The sequence below is a fragment of the Carcharodon carcharias genome, chromosome 7, assembly GCF_017639515.1.
Source record: "Carcharodon carcharias isolate sCarCar2 chromosome 7, sCarCar2.pri, whole genome shotgun sequence".
Classification (NCBI taxonomy): domain Eukaryota; kingdom Metazoa; phylum Chordata; class Chondrichthyes; order Lamniformes; family Lamnidae; genus Carcharodon; species Carcharodon carcharias.
The window spans coordinates 88,631,372-88,649,629 of NC_054473.1; the positions used below are offsets into that span (position 1 = coordinate 88,631,372).

Here is an 18,258-nt window from a genome sequence, read left to right on the forward strand (position 1 = left end):
AACGTGGGCAGGAATAATCCTGACCAATACTGAATGTGGGCAGGAATAATCTTAACCAATAGTGAACATGATCAGGAATAATCCTGACCAATAGTGAATGTGGGCAGGAATAATCCTGACCAATAGTGAACGTGGGCAGGAATAATCCTGACCAAAGGTGAATGTTGGCAGGAATAATCCTGACCAATAGTGAACATGATCAGGAATAATCCTGACCAATAGTGAATGTGGGCAGGAATAATCCTGACCAATGGTGAACTGGACCAGGAATAATCCTGACCAATAGTGAACTGGATCAGGAATAACCCTGACCAGTAGTGAATGTGGGCAGGAATAATCCTGACCAATAGTGAACTGGATCAGGAATAATCCTGACCAATAGTGAACTGGATCAGGAATAATCCTGACCAATAGTGAATGTGGGCAGGAATAATCCTGACCAATAGTGAACTGGATCAGGAATAATCCTGACCAATAGTGAACTGGATCAGGAATAATCCTGACCAATAGTGAACATGATCAGGAATAATCCTGACCAATAGTGAATGTGGGCAGTGGTATTCCTGGACAATAGTAATTGTGGAGAATAGTAAATGTGGGAATATTAATTGGAATGGTAGCAGAGTGGTTATGTTACTAGGCTAGCGTTCCAGAGCCTGGAGCCATGAGTTCAAAACCCAACACAGCAACTGGTGGAGTTTAAATTAAATTAATTAATTAAGTCTAGATTAAAAAGCTAGTCTTGATAATGGGGGCCATGAAACAATCAGATTGTTGTAAAAAACCTTGGTTCACTAATGTCCTTTGGGGAAGGGAATCTGTCATCCTTACCTGGCCTAGCCTACGTGTGACTCCAGACGCACAGCAATGTGATTGACTCTTAAATACCCTCTGAAAAGGCCGAGGAAACCACTCAGTTGTATCAAACTGCTACAGAAAAGTCCAAAAGGAATAAAACCAGATGAACCACCTGATATCAATCTAGGCATTGAAAACCATAAAGGGAAATCCAGCAGATCCCAGAAAATTCCTCCTTGCCAACACCTGGGGGCTAGTGCCAGCACCTGGGGAGAGCTGTCTCCAAGACTAGTCAAGCAACAGCCTGACATAGTCATCCTCACGGAATCATACCTTACAGATAATGTCCCAGACACCACCATCACCATCCCTAGGTATGTCCTGTCCCACCAGCAGGACCAGCAGAGGTGGCGGTACAGTGGTATACAGTGGCTGTATACAATGGTATACAATGGCTGTATACAGTGGCTTAGAGTGGTATACAGTGCCTATACACAGTAGCTATATACAACGGCCATATACGGTGGCTGAATACAGCGGCTGTATACAGTGGCTGTATACAATGGCTGTATACAGTAGCTGTATAGATTGGCTGAATACAGTGGCTATATACAGTGGCAGCATACAATGGCTGTATACAGTGGCTATATATAGTGGCTGCATACAGTGGCTATACACAGTAGCTGCATACAGTGGCTGTATACAGTGGCTATAGGCAGTGGTTGTACAGAGTGACTATATACAGTGGATGCATACAGTGACTGTATACAGTGGCTATATACAGTGGCTGTATACAGCAGCAATATACGGTGGCTGTATGCTGTGGCTGTATACAGCAGTTGTATACAGTGCTGTATATAATGCTACACAGTTGTGTATGGTGCAAAAACAGTGGTAGGCTGTGCTTATATACAATGATTATATACAGTGGCTGTATGCATTGGTATACAGTGACTACGTGCAGTGACTATATACAGTGGCTGTATACAGTGGTATACAGTGGCTATATACAGTGGTATAGAGTGACTATATACAGTGACTATATACGGTGGTATACTGTGGCTATATACAATGGCTGTACGCTGTGGAATACGGTGGCTATATACAGTAGTATACAGTGGATACATACTGTGGATGCATATAATGGTATACAGTGATTGTATACAGTGGCCATATACAGTGGTATACAGTGGCTGTATACAATGCAGTACAGTAGTATACAGTGTCTATATACAATGGCTGTATACTGTGGTATACAGTGACCATATACAGTGGTATACAATGGATACATACCGTGGATACATACATTGGTAGACAGTGGCTATGTACAGTGGTATACAGTAGCTGTATACAATGCTATACCGTAGTATACAGTGGCTGTATACAGTGGCTGTATACAGTGGCTATATACAGTGGTATACCTTGGCTGTATACAATGCTATGCAGTGGCTTACAGTGGCTACATACATTGGCTATATACAGTGGTATACAGTGGCTATATACAGTGGTTGTATACAGTGGCTGTATACAGTGGCTGTATAATCAGCTCCTGACTTCAGGAATGTGACAATCATAACTATCTTCAAGGAGGGGGTAAATCACGTTGTGGAAACTAGCCAGGTATTTCCCCACATTTGTCTACAGCTAAACACATCCTAACACACGTTCTCCAGGATTGTCTATTTCTGTGGCTGTGGAAATCCTCCCAGAGACACAGTGTGGCTTTAGACCTTCCAGAGGAACCTCTGACAGGGTCTTTATTGACAAACAAATGTCAAGAGCAACACAAGGAACTCTTCATTACATTCATCAATCTGGTCAAAGCAATCGACTCAGTAAATTGAGAGCCTCTGTGGATTGTGCTCCAGAGATTTGGATCTCCAAGAAACTTCATCCCAATCCTGCAGTTGCTTCATGAGGATATGACTGTAACTGCCTTGAGTGGGAGATCTGAAACAGATGCCTTCAAAATCTGATCCAGTGTTAAGCAGGGCTGTGTGATAGCCCCGAAACAATCTAACCTACCTGACAGCAGCCATTCACCTCATCAAAGATCAACTGCCCTCTGGTGTTAGTATTAAATTCTGTCTAGATGGAAAACTCTTTAACTTCAGTCCCCTCTGTGCCAAAACTAAACAGACCATCATAGACCTAGATGATTCACAGTTTGTGAATGACTACAGCGTCATTGCCCACTCTGCACTAAATATGCAAGCCTCTCTCGAGCTCTTCAATTCTGAATACACAAAACTCAGCCTGTCCTTGAATGTTGCCAAAAAAAAACTTATTTATCAACCCACACCTGGCCAGTCAAATATTCCACCTCCCAAATTTGTTGAAGGAGGGACTCTGGATATTGAGCACTTCTGATATCTTGGCAGCCACACCTCTGAAAAGACCACCATTGATGAGGAGATTCAACACTGGATTAGCTGTGTCAGTTCAGCCTTCAACAAACCATAGCAGTGAGTGTTGGTCAACAAAATGCCCACAAGTCAACAAAGTCCGAGTATACAGAGCAGCTGTCGTCATCACACTCCTGTACTGCAGTAAGACCTGGGCTGTGTATTAGTGACACACAAGAGTGCTAGAGAAATTCCTTCATCAATGCCTCCACCACATCCTCTGGATTCAATGGGAGGACTTCAAACAAATGGTAGTGTCCTTCTTGAAGCCAGCCCCACAAGCATTCAGGCAAAACTCCTGCAAAATCTACTTCGATGGACTGGACACTGTCCGGATGGTCAAAAACCATCCTTCGCACAAGGTGTAACATCCCAGAAATTGCTGTAAATCAGGAAATGGGAGGGAGGAACTCTGGAAAATTACAATCACCGGGGAAGTGGTATTGAGCAAATTGTTGGGGCTGCGGGTTGACAAATCCTCAGATCTGGATGGACTTCGCCCTAAGGTCTTGAAAGAAGTGGCTAGCGAGATAGTGGATGCACTGGTTTTAATTTTCCAAAATTCCCTAGGTTCGAGGGAAGTTCCATTAGATTGTAAGATAGCGAATATAACTGCATTATTCAAAAAGAGAGGGAGACAGAAAGCAGGAAACTATATGCCCATTAGCTTAGCATCTGTCATAGGGAAAATGTTAGAAGCTATTATTAAAGATGTTATAGCAGGGCACTTAGAAAAATTCAAGGCAATCAGACAGAGTCAACATGGTTTTGTGAAAGGGAAATCATGCTTAACCAATTTATTGGAGTTCTTTGAAGGAGTCACATGTGCTGTGGATAAAGGGGAACTGGTGGATGTACCGTACTTAGATTTCCGGAAGACATTTGATAAAGTGCCATGTCAAAAATTATTGCAGAAAATAAAAGCTCATGGTGCAGGGGATAACATATTGACACGGATAGAAGATTGGCTAGCTAACAGGAAGCAGAGAGTTGGCATAAATGGGTCTTTTTCCGGTTAGCAGGATGTAACGAGTGGTGTGTCACAGGGATCAGTGCTGGGACCTCAACTTTTTACAATTTATATAAATGACTCGGATGAAGGAATGGTTGCTAAATTTGCTGATGCCACAAAGATAGGCAGGAAAGTAAATTGTGAAGAGGGCATAAGGAGGCTACAAACAGATATGGGTAGGTTAAGTAAGTGGGCAAAGATATGGCAAATAGCATATAATGTGGGCAAATCGTCCATTTTGGCAGGAAGAATAAAAAAGAAGCTTATTATTTAAATGGTAAGATATTGCAGGGCTCTGAGGTGCAGAAGGATTTGGGTGCCCGAGTGCTTGAATCACAAAAGGTTAGTGTGCAGGTACAGCAAGTAATTAGAAAAGCTAATAGAATTTTATCATTCATTGTGAGGGGAATTGATTACAAAAGTAGAGGTTATGCTTCAGTTATACAGGGCGTTAGTGAGACCACATTGGGAGTATTGTGCACATTACTAGTCTTTTTATTTAAGAAAATATGTAAATGCATTAGAAGCAGTTCAGAGAAGGTTTGTAAGACTAATACCGGGAATGGACGGGTTGTCCTATGAGGAAAGCCTGGACAGGTTAGACTTGTATCCATTGGTGTTTAGAAGAGTAAGTGGTGACTTGATTGAAACCTTTAAGACCCTGAGGGGTCTTGACAGGGTGGATGTGGAGCCTGACTCACTCAAGTTCTGTCGAAGGGTCATGAGGACTCGAAACGTCAACTCTCTTCTTCTCTGCCGATGCTGCCAGACCTGCTGAGTTTTTCCAGGTAATTCTGTTTTTGTTTTGGATGTGGAGAGAATGTTTCCTCTCATGGGAGAATCTAGAACTAGGGGTCACTGTTTAAAAGTAAGAGGTCGCCCATTTAAGACAGAGATGAGGAGAATTTTTTTCTCTCAGAGGGTTGTGAGTCTTTGGAACTCTCTTCCTCAAAAGGCAATGGAAGCAGAATCTTTGAATATTTTTAAGGCAGGACTAGATAGATTCTTGATTAACAAGAGGGTGAAAGGTTATCAGGAGGAGGCAGGAATGTGGGGTTGAGGTTACATTCAGATCAGCTATGATCTTACTGAATGGCACAGCAGGATCGAGGGGCTGAGTGGCCTATTCCTGATCCTAATTCGTATGTTTGTATGTATGTTCGTATGTTTTTTCCCAATTCTGAAATGACCAGCATTCCAAGGGAGGGCAAAGATAATGCTTCAAAGACACTCTGAAGCTGTCCCTGAACTGTGGCAGTATTGACATTAATGACTGGGAGGAGCTTGCTATCAACCATTCAAAATGGTGACAACTTGTCCATTATACTTCATATGCTTTGAATCTTAAAGTTGAGGCAGAACGGAGGCAGAGAAGGACAGAAAAGGCAGCAAATCCTGCCCTCTGGATCCCACTACCTTTTGGGACATCCTGCCCCATGTGCCCAAAGATCTGAAGGTAGAGGAATGGCCTGTTCAGTCACATGAAGACCCATGGCAGAAACTCATGACCTTGAGTAGACATCATCCTCAAATCGAGAGGCAGCTGCTGCTTTCGCCAATGATACATTCAGGAGGAGTGACTTTGGGAGTCCTCATGGCATCTGGTCAAATGTGGGCAAGGAAGCCTCCTGCTGATTACCACTGACCATACCCACCTCCTCTGCTGATGAATCAGTACTCACAGTACACGTACCTCTCCTGAACTGCCTCCAATGCATTTACATCCTTCCTGAAATAAGGAGACCAAAACTGCACACAGTATTCGAGATTCAGTCTCACCAATACCCTGTATAACAGAAGCATAACACCCTTACTTTTATTTTCAATTCCTCTCGTAATAAAGGATAGTGTTCCATTAGCCTTCTTAATTTCTTGCTGTACCTACATGCTAACTTTTTGTGATTCATGCACTAGAACACCTAGATCCCTCTACACCTCAGAATTATACAGCTGTTCTCCATTTAAGTAATACTCTGTTTTTTTATTCTTCCTGCCAAAGTGAATAACTTCATATTTTCCTACATTACACTCCATCTGCCAGATTTTTGCCCACTCACTCAACCTATCTATATCTATCTGCAATGTTGTCTTCACAACCTACTTTCCTATCTATCTTTGTGTCATCTGAAAATTTAGCCATCATGTCTTCACTCCCCTCATCTAACTCATTGATGTAAATTGTAAAATGTTTAACTTCCAGTAGTGACCCCTGCTGGACTCCACTCGTCACATCTTGCCAATCAGAAAAAGACCCATTTATGCATTATCTCTGCTTTCTGCCAATCAGCCAATCTTCTAAAACAAAAACAGAATTACCTGGAAAAACTCAGCAGGTCTGGCAGCATCAGCGGAAAAGAAAAGAGTTGATGTTTCGAGTCCTCATGACCCTTCCACATCCAGGCTAATATGTTACCTCCAACACCATGAACTTTTATTTTCTGCAGTAACATTTTATGTGACACCTTATCGAATGCCTTCTGGAAATCCAAATAGAGCACATCTACAGGTTCCCCTTTATCCACAGTGTGTGCTACTCCTCCAAAGAACTTCAATAAATTGGTTAAACATGACTTCCCTTTCATAAAGCCATGCTGACTCTTCCCAATTACTTTGAGTTTTCTAAGTGCCCAGCTATAACCTCCTTGATGATTGATTCTAACACCTTCCCCATGACAACGCCAAGCTAATTGGCCTATAGTTTCCTGTTTTCTGCCTTCCCCCCTTCTTGAATAGAGGGGTTATATTTGCTACTTTCCAGTCTGATGGATCCTTTCCAGAATCTACAGAATTTTGGAAAATTAACTTCAACACATCTACTATCTCATTAGCCACCTCCTTTAAGATCCTTGGATGAAGTCCATCGGGACCCAGAGACTTGGTCAGCCCGCAGCTCCATCAGTTTGCTCAGTACCTCTTCCCTAGTGATTGTGATTTTACCAAGTTCCCCTCTCTCTTCCACCTCCTGATTTACGGCTACTACTGGAATGTTTTTTGTATCCTCTATAGTGAAGACAAAAGCAAAATATTTGTTCATTTCATCTGTCATTTCCTTATTATCTGCTATTAACTCCCCACTGTCACTCTCTAGAAGACCGACATTCACTTAACTTACCCTTGGGCTTGTTTACACTGGAGTTTAGAAGAGTGAGGGGTGACTTAATTGAACTATATAAAATCCTGAACGGTATTGACAAGGTGGACGTCGAAATGATGTTTCCTCTTGTGGGTGAGTCCAGAACTAGAGGGCACTGTTTTAAAATTAGGGGTCGCCCTTTTAGGACAGAGATGAGGAGAATTTTTTTCTCTCAGAGGGATACATTTTCCTTTTTTAAATGCCTGTAGAAACTCTTGCTATACATTTCTAGCTATCTTCCTCTCATATGCTGATTTCTTTCTCCTGATTAACCTTTTAGTCATTATGTTCAGACAAATCATCTGTCCTGCCATTCATCTTTTCAGAGTTGCAGAGTTGTATGCTTTTTCCTTAAGTTTGATGTTTTCCTTAACTTCTTTAGTTAACCAGAGATGGTAAGTTCCTCCACACCCCTAGAATTTTTCTTTGTATTAGAATATACTTATTCTGTGTATTCTGAAATAACTCTTTAAATGTCTGCCACTGTTTCTCTATCGATCTATCCTCTCGCTAGTATCCCAGTTCACTTCAGCTAGCTCAGCTTGCGTACCCACATAGTTGCCCTTATTTAAGTTTAAGATACTAGCCTTAGACCCACTCTTCTCCCTTTCAAACTGGATGTAAAATTCAATCATATTGTGGTTGCTGCTACTTAGGGATGTCTTTACTCTGAGGTCATTAATTAATCCTGTCACATTACACAATAACAAGTCTAATATAACCTGCTCTCTGATTGGTTCCAGAATGTGCTGCTCTAAGAAACTATCTCAAAAGCATTCTATGAATTCCTCATCCAGGCTACCACTGCTAATCGGATTTTTCCAGTTTATATGTAGATTAAAATCAATCATGATTATTGCCATCCCTTTATCACAATCACCCAACATTTCTTCTTGTGTACTTTGTCCTACATTGCGGTTACTGTTGGGGACCCTGTCGACCACTCCTACTGGTGACTTCTTTTCCCTACTGTTCCTCATCTCCACCAAACCCAATTCTATATCCTGATCTCCTGAACCAAGGTCATCTCTGACTATCACACCAATGCCATCCTCGATTAACAGTGCTACCCCTCCACCTTTACCTAGCTTCCTATTCTTCTTTAATGTCATGTACCCATCAATATCCAGGACCCAATCCTTGTCATCCTGCAGTCATGTCTCCGTAATGGCTATCAGATCATATTCTTTACTTCATTGTGTCAATTCATTTACTTTGTTATGAATGCCAAACACATTCAGATGCAGAGCCTTCAGTTTTGTATTTTTGTTATCTTTGTAACATCTAGTCTTGACTTTTGATGTATCCTCAGGTTTTATCTCCCTGACCCTTCCTGTTATTCTATGACCCTCATTCCCATATTACTATTATGGTCTCCTGTCTTGAATCTAACCTTATATTTTCCACATCTATCCAAGCTTGATCCATCACCCCTCTTGTTTAGTTTAAAATCCTCTCTACTTCCGAGTTATGTGATTTACGAGCACAATCGTCCCAGCATGGTTCAGGTGTAAACCGTCCTAAAGCTACAGCCCCCACTTTCCCCAGTACTGATGCCAGTACCCCACAAACTAAAACCCACTTCTCCACATCAGTATTTGAGCTATGCATTCATCTCTCTAATCTTACTTGCCCTATGCCAATTTGCACATGGCTCAGGTAATAATCCAGAGTTTATTATCTTTGAGTTTCTCCTTAATTTGGTACCTAGCTTCTTATACTGTCTATGCAGAACCTCCTTCCTTGTCTTGCCTATGTCATTAGTACCCACATGGAACATGACAATTGGATCCTTCCCCTCCCAATGCAAGATTCTCACCAGCCCTGAGCAGATGTCCCAAATCCTGGCACCAGGCAGGCAACACAGCCTTTTGGACTCTTGCTCATTGCTGCAGAGAACAGTGTCAATCTCCTTCACTTTACTGTCCCCTACTACTGCATCCCTGTTTGCTTCCCGCGCTTGTACGGCTTCCAGTAGCATGGGGCCATGGCCAGCCTGCTCATCCACCTTGCAGACCTCGCTTTCATGCACACAGATTGTGAGCAACTCAAACCTGTTTGACATTTGCAAAGTGATTATTGAACATAAATTGGAAGAAGCGCTGAGGGTAGCAAGTGCACAGAAGGTACCCTGGCTGGGGGCTTGAATGATCATCACCAAGAATGACACAGTAGCAGCAATACTGACCAATCTGGCTAGTTCCTGAAAGACATATCTAACAGACTGAGCAGATGGTGAGAGAATCAGCAAGAGGTAAAAACCTACTAGACCTTATCCTCACCAATCAACCTGTCTCAGATGTATCTGTCCATGACAGTATTGCTAGAAGTGACCACCACTTGAGGATACTCTCCATTGTGTTGTGTGACACTACCACTGTGCTCAATGGGATAGATTCAGAACAAATATAGCAGCCCAAAACCGGGCATCCATGAGTTCCTGTTGGCCATTGTATTGTATTCAACCACAATCGGTTACCTCACGGCATGTCCCTCACTCTACCATTACCCCCAAGCCAGGGGATCAACCCTGGTTCAATGAAGAATGCAGGAGGACATGTCAGAAGCAGCACCAGACATACCTAAAAATGAGGTGTTAACCTGGTGAAGCTATAACGCAGGACTACTTGCATGCCAAACAGCATAAGCTGCAAGTGATAGACAGGGTTAAGTGATTCCACAACCAATGAATCAGATCTAAGCTCTGCAATTCTGCCACATCCAGTCATAAGACCATAGGACATAGGAGCAGAAGTAGGCCATTCAGCCCATCGAGTCTGCACCACCATTCAGTGAGATCATAGCTGATCTGATCATCCTCAACTCCACTTTCCTGCATTTTCCCCATAAGCCTTGATTTCCTTACTGATTAAAAATCTGTCCACCTCAGCCTTGAATATACGTAACGACCCAGCCTCTACAGCCTTCTGCAGTAAAGAATTCCACAGATTGATTACCCTCCGAGAGAAGAAATTCCTCCTCTTCTCTGTTTTAAATGGGTGACCCCTTACTCTGAAATTATGCCTCTGGTCCTAGACTCTCCCACAAGGAGAAACAGCCTCTCAGCATCTACCCTGTCAAGCCCCCTAAGAATCTTATATGTTTCAATAAGGTCACCTCTCATTCTTCTAAACTCCAATGAGTACAGGCCCAACCTACTCAACCTCTCCTCATAGGAAAATCCCTCCATACCCAGGATCAACCTAGTGAACCTTCTCTGGACTGTCTCCAATGCCAGTATATATTTTCTTAGATAAGGGGACCAAAACTGTTCACAATATTCTAGGTGTGGTCTAACTAGTGCCTTGTTTGTTTTTAGCAAGACTTCCCCATTTTTATATTCCATTCCTTTGAAATAAAGGCCAACATTTTGTTTTCCTTCCCTATTACCTGCTAAACTTGTATGCTAGCTTTTTGGGATTCATGCACAAGGACCCTTAAATCTCTCTGTGCTGCAGCCTTTCTGCAGTCTTTCTCCATTTAAATAACATTCAACTCCTCTATTCTTCCTGTCAAAGTGGATATTTTCCCACACATTTTCCCACATCTGCCAAGTTTTCGCCCACTCGCTTAATCTGTCTATATCCCTCTATAGGCTCATTGTGTTATCCTCACCACCTGCCCTCCCACCTATTTTTATGTCATCCGAAAACTTGGCAATAGTACATTCATTTCCCTGATCCAAGTCATTAATATATATTGTAAATAATTGAGGGCCTGATCCCGGTGGCACTCCACTAGTTACAGATTGCCATCCCGAAAATGCCCCCCTTATCCCAACTCTCTGTCTTCTTTTAGTTACCCACGCTAATATACTACCCCCCAACATTATGGGCTCTTATCTTACTAAGTAGCCTTATGTGTGGTACCTTATCCAATGCCTTTTGGAGATCCAATATATTACATCTACTGGTTCCCCTTTATCTATCCTGCTTGTTACCTCCTCAAAGAATTCTAATAAATTTGTCATGATTTCGCCTTCATGAAGCCATGCTGACGCTGCTTGATTATATCATGTATTTATAAATGCTCTGCTATTACATCCTTTATAATAAACTTCAACATTTTCCCAATGATGGATGTTAACCTAACTTGGGCAGAATTTTGCCCTTAGCGGGGTGCTCGGTGGGGGCGGGCAGGGGTGGTCGGGAAGCCAGCAGTTGCCCATGAATGGCAACACTCAGTGATTTCATGTTGGCAGGCCAATTAAGGCCCACCCAGCATGAAATGCGAGTGGCAGCGTTGGGTGCTGCCTGTGTGGGTGGTGGGGGTGGGGTGGGGGGTGGTGGTGGAGGAGGACAAGCAGGCCGAGCACGAACTTCATGCATACACGTGAGTGACCGCTGCATAATCTCCCTGAGGCACAGAACTGCCTCAGGGAGATGAAGAGATATGAAAAAATAAATAAATAAAAATGTAATGAAACATTTCCTCTCATGTGATTCTGTCACATGAACAGAAATGTCATTAATTAAATTTTAAAATTTTTATTTTATTATTATTTGCTTTTGGAAATCTCATCCTGCCTGTGGATGAGGTTTCCAAAAAAATCCTTTTCCCCTGCCTGCCAACCATTAACAGGCAGTGAAAAAATTAATTTAATTGATTATTTAATGGACTAACCAGGCTTTTTAGCGTGCCCACTGACCAAACTATTGCGTGACTACGGTTTGACATCGGCACGCTCAGCCGACATCAGTGCACCTCATTTCACGCTCGAGTGGATCAGGCATGCCCCGGCCCACCAAGCGAAAATCTTTGCCCCTGTTTTTTGTCTCCCTCCCTTTTTGAACAAGGGTGTTACATTGGCTGTTCTCCAATCCTCTGGGACTTTTCCAGAATCTAAGGATTCTTGGAAGATTACTACCAGTGCATCCACTACCTCTGTAGCTACTTCCTTTAATATCCTAGGATCCAACCCATCAGGTCCAAAGGACTTATCGGCCTTTAGCCCCATTAGTTTCCCTATTACTTTTTCTCCAGTAATAGTTACTGTATTTATTTCATCTCCCCCTTTTTCCCCTTAATTATTTAGTATTTTTGGAATGCTAGAAGTGTCTTCTACCATGAAGACTGATGCAAATTATTTATTCAACTCCTCTGCCATTCCCTGGTTCCCCATCATTGTTTCCCTAGCCTCATTCTCTAAGGCGCCTATGTTCACTTTGGTCTCTCTCTTACTTTTTATATATTTAAAGAAGCTCTTACTGTGCATTTTTATATTACTTGCTAGTTTACCCTCAAAGTTTATTTTCTCCCTCTATTATTTGTTTGGTCATCTTTTGTTGGTTTTTAAAACGTTCCCAATCCTCTGGCTTACCACTAATCTTTGCCACATTGTATGTTTTTACCTTCAATTTGATACTGTCCTTAACTTCCTTGGTTAACCATGGTTGCTTTATCCCCTTCCTAGAATCCTTCTTACCCATTAGGATATATCTTTCCTGTAAATGGTGGTGGACAATTAAACAACTCACTGGAGGAGGTGTTTCCACAAATATCCCCATCCTCAATGACGGAGGAGCCCAGCACATCTGTGCAAAAGATAAGGCATTTGCTACAATCTTCAACCAGAAATGGCAAGTGGATGATCCATCTTGACCTCCTCCGGAGGTCCCCAGCATCACAGATGCCAGTCTTCAGCTAATTCGATTCACTCCATGCGATATTAAAGAAGTGTTCAAAATCTGCAGTTGCCTAGGGTCTAAGCTCTGGATTTGCTCCCTAAACCTCTCCAGCTCTTTACCTCGCTTTCTTCCTTTAAGACATTCCACCTGAACTAATATCTCCTTTTGTGGCTCAACATCAATTACTGTTTGACAATGACAAAAATACCTGGAAAAACTCAGCAGGTCTGACAGCATCTGTGGAGAGGGATACAGTTAATGTTTCGAGTCCAAATGACTCTTCAACAGAATTAAGGAAAAATAGAAAAGAGGTGAAATATAACCTAGTTTAAGGGGGAGTGGGACAGGTAGAGCTGGTAGAGGGCCAGTGATAGGTGGAGATAACCAAAAGATGTCATAGACAATAGGACAAAGAGGTGTTGACGGTGGTGATATTATCTAAGAAATGTGCTAATGGGGACATTAAGGGTAGAAAGCAGGACGAGCAAGGGACAGATAGCCCTAGTGGGGGTGGGGTGGGGGGAAGGGATCGAAATAGGCTAAAAGGTAGAGATAAAACAATGGATGGAAATACATGCAAATAGGTGGGAAATGAAAAATCTATATAAATTATTGGAAAAAGGGGGAAACAGAAAGGGGGTGCGGATGGAGGAGAGGGTTCATGATCTAAAGTTGTTGAACTCAATATTCAATCCGGAAGGCTGTAAAGTGCCTGGTCGGAAGATGAGGTGTTGAGCTTCACTGGAACATTGCAGCAGGCCAAGGATGGACATGTGGGCATGAGAGCAGGGTGGTGTGTTGAAATGGCAAGCAACAGGGAGGTCTGGGTCATGCTTGCAGACAGACCGAAGATGTTCCGCAAAGCGGTCACCCAGTCTGCATTTGGTTTCTCCAATGTAGAGGAAACTGCATCCACTGCTCCCAATAATTTAAATATATTTTTCTTTTCCCACCTACTTCCATTATTTTTAAATGTGTTTCCATCCATTGTTTTATCTCTACCTTTTAGCCTATTTCAATCCCTTCCCCCCACCCCACCCTCACTAGGGCCTTGCTAGTCTGCTTTCTACCCTTAATGTCATCATTAGCACATTTCTTAGATAATATCACCACCTTCAAAACCTCTTTGTCCTTTTGTCTATGACATCTTTTGGCAATCTCCACCTATCACTGGCCCTCTATCCAGCTCTATCTGTCCCACTCCCCCTTAAATCAGCTTATATTTCACCTCTTTTCTATTTTTCCTTCGTTCTGGTGAAGAGTCATTCAGACTCAAAACGTTAAACTGTATTCCTCTCTGTAGGTGCTGTCAGACCTGCAGTTTTTCCAGGTATTTCTGTTTTTGTTTTGGATTTCCAGCATCCACAGTTTTTTGCTTTTAAGTTATTGTGAAGCACCTTGGGCTGTTTTACTGCATTGAAGTTGCTATGTTAACATGAATTGTTGTTGCATTGTATCTCACTGCTGCTAACTGCACTCTTCATCTCACCACAGAACATTGGAATCACCATCAATGGGAATGTCCCCCAGCTGATTGGGAGAGAGGTTTATTGTGTTTATGGAAATGGGGAAAAGACCCCAGCCACTGTGTATGAAAATAAATCGAGTCCACCCCAGTTGGTGCTCTGCCCATTCCTACAGAAGCATAAATACTCAACGTTCCTGCTGGATAAAGGTATGGAGGGCCAGCTGTCTGGGAGTGTGGGAGTTAACCTATTTGTGCTAATTAATGGAGAGAGTGCAGAGCTGCTGAGGACCTGTGCCAGTTACTGTACTGCAATATGCAGATGTGGTGGCAATTCTTCCTGAGATATTATTAAATAAACTTGCCCAGATTGAGGCTGGGTTGTAATGTTTACATTTATCCTGCCACCTGAATCTTCTGTTTTGAGCCCAGTTCACCCAGCCTGTGATTAACTTCATTGCACAGCTCCCTGACCTCAGTCAGTAGGTGTGGAGGGACAGCCTGGGCTAGCTGTCCCTATGCTTCTATCTCACGCCTGCTTTGTCATTGATTTTTACTCATTATGTGTCTCCTCATTCCCACCCTTCACACTGTTCAGCTGATGCAACAGGGACATGATTCTCAGCACTGGGTAATTCTGGGGCTACTGTTCACTGGGCACTGGCTAATCCTGGGGCTACTGTTGCCTGAGCACAGCTTTTTGTTTCATTTGAGTGTCCATCTTTCCTGTATGAACCTAAACAGTGAGACATTACTGGCTATTTGGCTGTTGAAGCATCACAGTTAAACTCAACTTTGCCCCCAGTGAGCAGGCTCACATCATTTAACCGGGAGTGATTGTCTACTGATAAGGAAGAAAGAACCCTGACTGATGTTATTGAGCTCCCCTTCCCTTTGCCATACATCAGAGAGCAGGCATAACCCCCTTAGTTTCTGAACTCAGTGCAGTCCAGGTGTTGAGCCTGAAACCTCTAGGTTTCTTGAGATCTGACCCTACCAGGCAATGATCACTAAGCCACAGAGGGTGCTCTCAACAGCCAATCAAGCACAAGACACCGACAGTGCTCCACAACTTGCTGTTTAGACAGGGGAACTCCGAGCACTGTTAGTGAGACTGCTAACGCTCATTGGCTGTTCAATCCTGGTTAACACTGGGTTATTTATAGTTAGATCACACAAAGTCCTGGTTTACACTGTTATTTATATCTAGATCACACAGAGCCTGGTTAACGCTGGTTACTTAATATTTAGATCACAGAGTCCTAGTTAACACTGGGTTATTTATAGTTAGATTACACAGAGTCCGGGTTAACACTCGGTTATCTATATCTAGATCACACAGAGTCCTAGTTAACGCTGTGTTATTTAATAGTTAGATCACACAGAGTCCGGGTTAACACTGGTTATTTAATATTTAGATCACACTGTTTTGACGGTTGCGATTGAGGTGTTGAATCGATTGATCGTGTGGGGAAGTTTAACCATCTACGATTGTGAAAGAACTGGACAGGTCCACACAAAGACAGCGTAAGTAAATGTCGTTTTTCACCAGTCACTGACTCTACCCATATCCCCATAGAACCCAGGAAGGGAACAATCATTTAATCACTGAACTCAGAACAGGGAGAATCCTCCAATCACTGAACTCAGAACAGGGAGAATCCTCCAATCACTGAACTCAGAACAGGGAGAATCCTCCAATCACTGAACTCAGAACAGGGAAAATCCTCCAATCACTGAACTCAGAACAGGGACTGAGCACAGAACAGGGAGAATCTGCCAATCAGTGAGCTCAGAACAGGGAGAATCGTCCAATCACTGAGCACAAAATGGGGTGATTTCTCCAATCACTGAGGTCAGGACAGGGAGAATCCTCCAATCAGTGAGCACAGAACGGGGAGACTCTTCCAATCACTGACCATGGCAGACCACGGGGAGGAGCGATTCCTCCAATCGTGAATCCTGTGCATTTGGAGATCGATCCTGAATTGGATACATGAATGGAAACTGGGTTTGGGGATGGGGATGGGGGATGGGAATGGAGACTGGGACTGTGACGGTGGAATGTGAATCGGATTTTGTGTTGAGCCTGAACTCTATGAGTTAACATAGTGAGACATGGAGTCTGCAAGTACAAATCAATCTATTCTTTATGTCAGAGCTTGTAGCCCCTCCTACACTTCTCAACATGACCTGGAGTAACCCAACAGCTGTCTGTTGTTGCAGTAACTCTGACATCATCTCAGACAGCCCATAATTTACAACCAGTTCAGAACATCAGGCCTGCAAATGGAAAGACAAACTAGACCCCAGAATTGGGCCATTCTCCTGGGAATTGAGGAGATTACAGGGTTGGTTAATAGTTATTAACATCATTAAGTGATGGGCTGAGTTGTAACCAAGTCATTTTTTCGAAAGTCAAGTCACCAATCCTGTTTTTTTAAAGTGTGGATTAGTAACACAACAGCTCCCTCTTAGCAAACAAGTCGTCTCAGTCACTTCATTGTTTAGATATATTTGAAAATACACATTTTGCATTCACCCCTTCATATTGTCATCGGGTTCAAAATGCAAAATGTAATCAATACTGTTACAAAAATGTAATCAATACTGTTACAAAATGTAATCAATACTGTTACAAAAATGAACGTTTTAATGACTTCAAAACAACACGGAATTTTTTTGATTACAAACGGGCCATTTAAAAGTGATAACATTGAAAATATGGTGTAAAGCACATTGTTCTCTGTCCCTCTCCCATGTCCAGGCATATGGCCATGGAAAGTTTGGGTTGGGAGTGGCCATGGAAGGGTCAGAGGTGGTCATGGAGAGCTTTTCTGGTTAGGCTTTGAGGTGGACAGAACTGGGCTGAAACTCTTCATTTAAACTTGGAGTTGCACCCTCCACCTCCAGGAGTTTGCACTGACACTAACAGGCAGGCACTCTCCTCACATGAGGTCAGTGAGAAAAGGAGGATGGGGAATCAGGCACATAGACCACCCCTGATTGACAAGAATGTCAGCCAATCACTGCTGGCAGCCCAGTCTCTGAAGCAGCCATTCAGCAGTGGTAATGGGTGGGACCTGGCAGGAGGGGAAGGAAAGCTATAAAAATAAAAAACTGCGGATGCTGGAAATCCAAAGCAAAAACAGAATTACCTGGAAAAACTCAGCAGGTCTGGCAGCATCGGCGGAGAAGAAAAGAGTTGACGTTTCGAGTCCTCATGACCCTTCAACAGAACTAAGTAAAAATAGGAGAGGGGTGAAATATAAGCTGGTTTAAGGTGGGGGTGTGGGGGGGGGGAGGGAAGGAAAGAAAGTGGGGGAAGGAAAGCTGTTCTGGATTCCAGACATGGGGCTGCAGCTTCCAGTCGGCGAGCAGGGGGGATGACTAGGTGATGGTGCATGTGACTTTATTTACACACTGATTCAGTAATGGTGAGTGTGAGTTTTATTTATACACTCACTCAGTGATGATGAATGTGAGTTTTTATTTACACACTCACTTGGTGATGGTGAGTGTGAGTTTTATTTACACGCTCACTCGGTGATGGTGAGTGTAAATTTTATTTACCCGCTGATTCAGTGATGCTGAGTGTGTTTTATTTACACACTGATTCAGTGACACTAAGTGTGAGTTTTACTTACGCACTCACTTGGTGATGGTGAATGTGAGTATTTATTTGCACTCACTTGGTGATGCTGAGTGTGAGTTTTACTTACACACTGACTCGATGATGGTGAGTGTGAGTTTTATTTACACACTGCTTCAGTCATGGTGAGTGTGAGTTTTATTTACACACTGAATCAATGTTGGTG

At 42.8% G+C, this 18,258-nt stretch overlaps 1 protein-coding gene across 1 annotated transcript in view; it reads left to right on the forward strand.

Annotated features, from left to right (window-relative positions):
• plxnd1 (plexin D1) overlaps positions 1-18,258 on the forward strand; it is a 357,498-nt gene that overhangs the window by 71,821 nt on the left and 267,419 nt on the right. Inside the window, exons 6-7 of the mRNA XM_041191644.1 lie at positions 14,470-14,650; positions 15,859-15,967. Of these exons, the coding sequence (XP_041047578.1) occupies positions 14,470-14,650; positions 15,859-15,967 (290 nt within the window). The remainder of the gene's footprint in view (positions 1-14,469; positions 14,651-15,858; positions 15,968-18,258) is intronic.